General features: G+C 45.6%; 1 protein-coding gene across 1 annotated transcript in view; it reads right to left on the bottom strand.

The window, feature by feature from the left end:
- SLC22A16 (solute carrier family 22 member 16) overlaps positions 1–9,351 on the bottom strand; it is a 55,508-nt gene that overhangs the window by 23,250 nt on the left and 22,907 nt on the right. The window contains exon 2 of the mRNA XM_018560275.1: positions 6,631–7,107. Coding sequence (XP_018415777.1) covers positions 6,631–7,107 — 477 coding nt within the window. The remainder of the gene's footprint in view (positions 1–6,630; positions 7,108–9,351) is intronic.

Raw genomic sequence — 9,351 nt, 5'->3', positions numbered from 1 at the left:
GGGGGGGGGGGGCTGCAACAACAAGGAAGAGAGCACCCCTCTGAAAGGATGGCAGATAGCAAAGAAGCTAATGCTTCCTTTCCTATCTGCTTGGTTTTTTTTAGTGTTCTGACAGCTGCTGCCTTCAGGAAAAAAAAAAAACGGCATAGGAACTAATAGCTAGATTGCTATTGGCTATTTCAATTTGCAATAGCCAACAGCTAGCTGGCTATTGCACCCGCCCTCTGCTGCTGTCAGTCAGCAGAGGTGGACCTGATAGAGAACTTTAAGTCCACCTCTGCTGATTGACAGCAGCAGAGGGTGGGTGCAATAGCTAGTCTGCTATTGGCTTTTGCTAATTGAAATGCCATTTTTTTTCCAGACTAATGGCGGCCCCGATGTCAGAAATAAAAAAAAGACAGCACGGAAACGGTTACTCTGCTAGATAAAGCAGAGTAAACCTTTCCGGGAGAAAATGTTTCTCCCCCGGGTGTCCGGGAGCCGCCATCTAATAGCGGGAGACTCCTGCAACATCCGAAAAGAGTTGAGATGTCTGGATATGTGATATGATTACATGCGGTTAGAAAACACTCTGGATGCACAATCGCCAGGGAGCATGATTGATTCCTAACCGAATGTAATCATATCGCATACCATTACATGCGGTGTGTAGGTGTTTACATGCAGCAGCTGTCACGTGATAATTAACTTGAATGGGTGACAGCTGCTGCTTTTAAACGCCATATTAGGCAGTACTGCTGCAGGAAAATGCAAGTTGCTGACGCAGGAATCCCTAATCCCACGTAAAGATACAGGTGTGAATGGAGCTACCCTGCATGTAAAATACAATACAATACAATAAAATACAGAGCCCCTCTCCTGCCTACCTTTTTGCAGGGAGGAGGCTGTCAGGAAGCACGATCACGGGTGATTGATTGGTAAGGTCTGCTGCAGACCTTACTAATCAATCTGAGTGCGGCACCAAAGCAGCTCTGCGATCTGCAGAAACTGTATGGACAGTTGTGGTCACGTCTGAGTTATTAGTTGTGACCATTCCCAGGGCCGGTGGGAATGGTCACATAAGGGGGAATTTGAAGAGCCGCGGGAGAGAATCAGAGGTGACAACGAAGCCAGAGGAAGCGAGGCGGCAGTGGATGGAGCAGAGCCAAATACGCCAATGCTTCCTCTATAGCGCTGGCTCCTGTCACAGGTAGAGCGATACCAAATGCACTCCGCCTGTAAGGAATATATAGGGAAAGCGCGCTTCGCTCATTCTGGCCAGCAATTGGTAACAAAATTGCTCTTGGAAAGGTACGGCACCCCTGATTGCCCTGATCACCCTATTCTTAACTTTGCCATTTTGGATTATTTCATTTGGATTTGCATTAACGTTGGATTGTTGTACATTAAAAAAAAAGAAATAAGACCTACCCCGAAAAAAAAGACCTAGTGTGTTTTTTTTGAGCCAAAAAAATATAAGACAGTGTCTTATTTTCGGGGAAACACGGTATTGCTGGAACCCCTGCAAGGGAGGGAGGAGCTATTATTGTTTTTTCTTCTGTTCTCCTCATTTTCTACTTGTTTGCTTTATCTAAAGTTATTGTCTGATTCTATTTGATCTTTGTTATTGTAAAACTTTTTCTCAAAATAAAGAATTTATAAAAAAAATACATTCTCTAAAAAAAGCCACAATAATAAGGTTCCCTTAGAAAGAGCATGTATGCTGTTGAAAAATCAGATGGCTGAATAATGAAAAGGGGTATTCAAGGTAATCTTAGCCTAAATAAATGTACTGTATGTAGGAATAACCAACACCTCAAATAGTGGAGATAAGTCTCAACTATATGAAACTGCTTCTGAGCTTGGCCATAGCCTCCTGCTAGCAATTCAGATTGCATCACATTTCAAGGAATAAGAAGTTAGAACACATAATCCCAGCCTCCCTGTGGATCATGACTTTGTATTCATGTAGAAGATGTTTGAACTTTGGAGAGCTGGATATCTGACAGCTGAACAATTAGCAAATCTGTCATTTGCTAGCAGAGTCGAGTACAGAGTGAACTTTAGAGGGCTAGTCTGGATTCTCAAATATCTAATGTCCTTTGTATGTTCTGTCCACTGGCGTAACCAGAGTTATTGGCGCCCGGGGCAGAAATTATTCCCCCCCCCCCCCCCTCTCACACACACCCCCCCCCACATTTTAGCATGCCATCATTGTCCCTGTACACCCCCCCCCACACACACATATCACCCAGGGAACGGCAATATCTGGTTGTTGTACAGGGGCAATGAGGGCATGCTGGGACTTGTAGTTCCCTAGCTGATATGCTATGAAGCTGTATTCCACCTGAAAGTGCTACAATGCCATTATAGAACTACAGATAGAACATAAAATAACACTTTTTTCTTCTTCTAATACTCACCTGATTCCTGGATCCACCAACAAGCGCACCCTCCCATCTCCCACGCTTTTAGAAGCTGCATACAGCGTGTGCTGGTTACTACTTAAACCGGTGCGCGCTGTGGGCAGCTTCTGGGACGCTACGCTCGTAGCATAGCGGTTTTTTTCGCTCGCTCCTCCGAGGCCCCATCTGCGGCCAGGGCCTTCATTTAGCGGGGGTCGGTGATGGCGCCCCCCCCTCAGTCCTGCGCCCCCGCCCCCCGGTTGTTACGCCACTGGTTCTGTCTGCCTCATAATCATGCATTAATAAAAGATTTTAAGTGGAACTAAATTATGTATCCCATGTGTATGTCCTACCTTATTATAATAGCTTATAATAGCTGCAAGCATTCACTATGTGCCCAGCTCCACACAACTGATTTTTTAAATTTTGGTAGTGGCACTCACAGAGGGAAAATGGCTGTTGGAATTCTGCTCCATCAGGGCCTGTTCTTCTGAGATCAGGTCCTGATCAGGTCCTGATCAAGTCCTGATCAGCAGACGTGGAGCTGCTGATGCATTGCGTTTTTGGCCGCGTTTTGGCTGCGTTTTTGATGTGTTCCAGCCCAAAAAAAAATATTTTTTTTGCTGGATTGGGGCTGTTAGTATGTTAGCTGCAGCGCAGTGTGTTTTTGATGCGTTTGGGTATACGTTCCATTTCCGGACCTGACAAAATGTGACATGCAGTATTTTTTCTGTTGTAAGCTGAACGGACTGCGCACGTGAGAACTGGAGCCCATAAAACACATAGGGATACATTGGGATGCATTTTGAGTGCAGCAGCGTACGGAGCCGGTCAGCACACAAAACGGACGTCGTGTGAACAGGCCCTCAGTCTCCATTCCGACCTCTGACTGTATTTAAACAATGTAGGTACAGCAGCACACCAATGAGGTAATTCCTGTGTTGTCTCCTTCCGTAGGTGTGTTCATTATTGGCTTGTCAGTGGCTGTTTAAGACATACCTTACCAATTATTTTAAATTGCATGGGTTTTTCCTAAGAATATGCCCAATTGCAAGGACCATATGGACCAAACCTGTTGTGTAGGCTGGCACCACATCAGTAAGAATTTTAATTAGAGCCTTTATTTCTTCAATTCAACTTCATGTGTTCCTGGTATGGTGTTCAGAGCAAAGCCTTATTGGCTTAGTGTAAGTGCTACAATTCATGAAGTTACTGGAAGCTGATATGAAAACAGATTCAGTTAAATATACAAGTTGTATGTGAAAAATAAATTTTATGTTACCGTACTGAAATCATAACTGAATCAACTGGCATGTATTAAATATTTGGTTGGAGTTCTAGTTTAATAAAAGAGCCAGCTACATGGATAAGGCACCTGAGTCCCAAAGCATTAAACACACATTTATGCCTGCTTTTATTGCTATACAAATTTTTGCATTTTTTAATGCTAATCATTTCCTGATTGTTAATATTTCTTGTACTTTAATAAGCTGCCACTTTAAGACCACTCTGGAGGTTACTCTATATCAAAAGCCTGCGAGTATTTTCCTGTACATGCCATTTAATGTTTTGCAGTGTCTTCTGCAATAGAGATACCTTTATGCTACAGTTATAGAGTTTCCTCTCACTTATCAAATATCATTTCCAGCCTAAAGTCACCTGCAGTCCAATTGATGGTAAGAGCAACAATACAATGACCTGCAACATGCTATTTGGTCAAAAGGTGGTGAAAGCATTTCAGAACATTACACTTTACATTCCGTAAGGTAAGTTTGACCATGCTCACATATCTGTGTTTTCCTTTTTCACCCTTGGCAGAACTTGTTCATAAGAACGCTTCCTCCTACAATCCGCCACTTTATTTTCGCTAAAACAAAATCCCCTAGACAGAGTACTTAAAATTAGGGATGCACAGATACTTTTCGAGTACCAGTGCAGATACTTGGCATTTTCATGAGAACTACCAGGATTGCAGCGGTTGCAGCTGGGACCTGGCTGGCGCTCCACCACTGTCCTGAAATCATTAGTCTGCATTGTTTTAGAAAAACTGTCACATGACAATAAACAAAAATGTATCAGTACTTGTAAGTACTCGGGCAAATACCAGTACTCGTACTCGCAAAACTGGTATCTGCGCATCCCTTTATTTATATTTATAACAACAAAATCATACATTAAAACAGAGATGTAAAAATCCCAGGAGCCCCGTGTGCTCCTTACAAATGACAGCTGCCTCCTAACTTTTGAATTTTTCTCTAGTGTAGTCTTGGAGCTCAAAAGTATCGGTACATGTACTCGTACTTGGTATCTGTGCAACCCTACTTAAAATGAACCATGTGGGTGCTAATAATATAGCTTGCTGTTGCAGTCTTGTCACATCTAATGTGAAGGTTAAAGAGGGGACAGTAGAATGGCCCTCAACAGCGGGACCATTCGTTTAGCAATATCCAGAAATGTCATAATTTTGTGTGCAGTATCACCTAACTGCAACCATCATATTGTAACACTTTTATTCAATATCATAGCCAATCGGAACCTTCTTTATTACTGTAATGCATTCAGGCTCCACATACAGTAATAAATATGTTCATATTTTTGCTTCATTTTACAGGCTATGCCTCAATGGTTAAAATGCCCTGTGCTGGCAGCAAGTTGGAGAGGAGGACTGCAAATCACATACAGAATGCTGGAAGATTAAAGCAACCTTTCCTTTGCCAAAAGTTACCGAAGCAACTACCATATATGAACTTATTGGTTAATCAACAACTCACTGATGCATAATCATGAATAAAACTTCTGTTTCAGTCTATTCCGCGACCTAGTTTTTCTTCTTCTGCCTCTGACACAGTAAAAAGAAGGTGAATCAGGTCTGTCAATCACAGCCTGCACGTCAAAGGCACCTTCCTGTGACAGTCATGTGTCACTGCTCTCTGCGTACATAAGTTGTCTGGGCAATGATTAACGGTAGAGATGAGCACTTAGTGATTGACTTCAGTGAACATTTTGACATGTGCATATAAGAAATCATGCTGCTTAGGCTGTACATTTTGGGGACAAAAAGAGAGCATTGGAAAAACTAATAGAGCAGATTATGAAGGTACTCCTTTACTTGCTTGGGGAATGGACGGCAATGTTTTGGTTAAAATGGTGCACTTTAACTTGGGTATTCTGAAATGAGTACCATTCATGCTTTGGAAGCCTTTTAAACCCTGTGCTGTTGCTATAGTACTAGTCACAGTGATGAACTGATCATTGGGAGCTAATTAAATATTAGAATATTTCAAATTAATATTAGAGATTATGGGAGAAAAATATTGGTGTGACATGTTTGTTACATAGGGGTCTATTCACAAACAGGTGAAGAGTTTGGAGAAGGTAGGAGAAGTGAACAATCTAGGCCAAAATAGCCGATTTGGAAAAAATCTCTGTCATGGTCCTTGGAATACTGAACCATGTCTCCTTGACTATATTACACAGTGGTGGGTCCTCCACCCTGTCTTAGGGTTGAATCACTCTGTGTTTGTTTCACAGTTCACAGTTTGTCTTAAGGATAATCCCCTCCAACGGCTCCGTGGTCTGGAAGGAAGGCATTGTTCTGTGTTTATGTAATGTAATTATCTCCTGGGACTTCTCTGTGTCATTACCCATATCAGCCCTCCCCTTCAAGTTATCGGACCAATCCCTGCTGACCCTGTTTCAAGTCCTCCTTTGCATGGCCACACATATCAGCCCTCCCCTTCAAGTTATCGGACCAATCCCTGCTGACTCTGCTTCAAGCCTTCATTTGCATGACCAATAGGAAGGTGTTGGTTTGGGCGGATTGTTCAAACTGTTGTGTATAAAAGTGTGTGTGTGCATTCAATAAAGCAGATCCCTGTTGGAACTTGCATACAGCCTGCCTGGTGTTTGTTCTGAGCTGGATTGGAACGGCACATAGCTGTAGTTCCAATCCCGGATTATCGGACGATCGAATAATCAGACGTTGCGGTCTGACATCTGATCCATTAGTAGCAGAGGAGTGCCGGGAGAGTGGAACCGAGCGAGCAGGGGCTCGTTACAATCTCCAATTCAGCTCACTTTCCAGTTCAGCTAGGTTGTCCTAGATTGTTCACTTCTTCCTTCTCCAAACTCTTCACCCTTTTGTGAATGACCCTATAGAGTAGATGGTGCCCCCTATAGCTTCCACATTTCAGCCACCCCCAGCACATATGAACGTTCACATGAATCATTTTCTTATATACTATACCTGTCTGCAATATCACCAAAGAACACTGCTCCGATGAGCACTCCAAGCATGAAGGTAGGTTGAACTAATTTAGCAAGCCATTCATGGTCACAAACCAAATCCCAGTCAGTCACTATGCTACTATCTAAATTAGTAAAATCATAATGGAATCCATCAGTACAGGAAAATAGAGTCTTATTTCCATCAGATTTGTACATCAAATCTTCTTTGTTTTCACGTTTAAACCGGCTGCAATGCTGCAGTTCCCAGATGTCCCCATCTTCCTGCTGGACAACAAGGTGGTCATTTGGTGATGTCCACAGGTTCCACACTTCATGGAACCCAGAGAAAGAGTCGTTATGGAGTAAGATCAGACTGGCATTTCCTGGAGGTCTGCAAACATATTTTGGTGTAACAGCAATGAACACGGAGGCCAGATAGTGAATACCACATGAGATTGCTTGAAAAGCAGAAGTAAAGTATATGTATGCTTGAAATCTGCAACAGAACAGAAAACATAAGAGGTTATAAAATAGATTTAGAGAAAGAAAACAAGTGTTCAGAAATACATTTAAAGCTGAACTCTAGGCAGATGTACGAGATACAAATTATTGGAGCTCTGTAATCATTATTTTCAGTAATACTTCATTATTTTTTTTTTTTAAATGCAAGCAGTGTACCAGAATTGGACCTGGTATCAGATTCTTGCAGTTCCTGTTATAGTAGTTGCAAATTTGTAAGCCCCCTATGTGACTACTATGAAGTTAAAGTGGACCTTTACCTCTTCGGCTAAAAATCACATTGGGTGGGGCGTGGTCTCGACATGGCCGTCGAGCTCCTCCCGCCCGCAACTCGAACCCTCCTGATTCCCCCATACCGACCCCCCAGATTCCCAGCATGGACTCTGACAGGGGATCGGTGGGATCCCGCAGCACAGCTAGCTCCCCAGGAGGCCAATGACTGGAGAGATGCCCTCTCCCACCTGCCGACGAATGCAGATCTGGACAGTATGGCCTCAAAGATAGTGGCGGTCTGAGGACTGAGATGGCAGAGGTGAAGCAGCAGGTGGCCTCCCTAGAGGGGAAGGTGGGCACGCTAGAGACAACCTCTGATGGATTTGCAGCAAGGTTAGCTGCCCTTGAAAGGGCCCAATCGGAATCAAACCAGCGTATGATCGCCATGTCCCTTGCTCTTGACGATTTAGAGAACCGGAACCGCAGGAATAACCTCCGGCTGAAAGGCATTCCCTAAGCAACGGCGGGGAGAGACCTGTGGTCGACGGTCACAGCTATTCTGAATCAATACCTGGGCAGACCTCCCACGGATCGCCTCGAACTTGACAGGGTGCACTGGCGCAGGGGCCCAGGCTCAGTGCTGAGGGCGCCCCCCGGGACGTGCTGTGCCGGGTTCATTTCTTTGCCATCAAGGAGGAGATCCTGAGGCGGGTCTGGTCGCAGGGCCCACTGGATTTTGATGGGGCCCCCATACAGGTGATGCCAGACCTGTCCAGACACACCCTGCGGATGCGCAGACTCCTTCGGCCTGTGCTGGACCTCATCCGCTCGGTGGGGGCCACGTATAGATGGGGGCATCCATTTCACCTCATTGTACGACGGAATGACAGATCCTTCTTCCTACAGTCTCCAGACCAGCTCTCCGATCTCTACAGCTTCCTGGACTCGAGCGCTGTTGAAGTGCCTAACTGGCTGGATTTCCCACTTACCCGGGCTGCAGCTCCCTCCCCCTCCCGAGGAGATACCCCTACCCTATTCGGAGTCGGGACAGACCTCCGCCGTGAGATGCTTCCCTCCATCCAGGACCGAATCGGAGTGAACCCTGATCTGCACGTGAGAACTGACGAATCCCCATTGAAGTGGACCCCCCCCCTGAAGCTTGCTCCCCATACCCTTTATATGGAGCCCCTTAGCTTACGTGATGGTTACCAGATGGGCGGGGGAGGAGGGTGGCTTGGGTCCACTAGGATCTCCTGGTGTATCCCCCATAGGAAGATAATTCGGTTTCACTAGTTCATATGTTATGTTATGGTATTTCCTATTCTATGTTTTTGCACGGATTCACTGGCATTTGCTGACATGGCCTTCTCCCATACAGGTGGTGGATGCCTTAGGGCAGGCGGGGCACTCGCTGCACTTCCCCTCGCTAAGGGGTGAAGTACCTTTGCTCCCCTGCTCCTTGGTTAGAGGAACTGCAGATGAGGGGACTGTTGTTGAGACGGTGGTCCCGCTGGTCCGCTGCCGCCTCTCTGGCTCCATGATGTCGATGCTAACTGTTTTAGACTCACCAGGGTAATGGGATGAATATATGCCTTTAAATGCTGTGCCCCTCCACTGCCTGCCGGGATCAGGCACTTACTAACATGTCCTTCTTTCACACAGGAGGTAGAAGTATGAGATCTAGCGGGGCACTCGCTGCACTTCCCCTAGTTAAGGGGTGGAGTACCTTTACTCCCCTGCACCCTGGCTAGCGGTACTGCAGCTGGGGCAGATGGGGTCTCGGCAGTGACCCCACTGGAATGCTGCCGCTACATTGGCTCTTTGATGTTGATGGTATCTGTCCTAGACTTGCCATGGTATTGTGATGAATATATGCATTTACATGTTGTGCCCCTCCACTGCCTGTCGAGCTCAAGTGGCGGATCTCCCCCTGCACTGGGTCATGCAGAGCTGCTGCGGGTGGTCTCCCTGATCCCCCCCCCCCCCCCCCGGGGGCGGGGGGGGCCGG

This window comes from Nanorana parkeri, unplaced genomic scaffold (genome assembly GCF_000935625.1).
Source record: "Nanorana parkeri isolate BGI_ZX_2015 unplaced genomic scaffold, ASM93562v1 scaffold445, whole genome shotgun sequence".
NCBI lineage: Eukaryota > Metazoa > Chordata > Amphibia > Anura > Dicroglossidae > Nanorana > Nanorana parkeri.
This window is presented reverse-complemented; position numbering and strand designations above follow the sequence as displayed.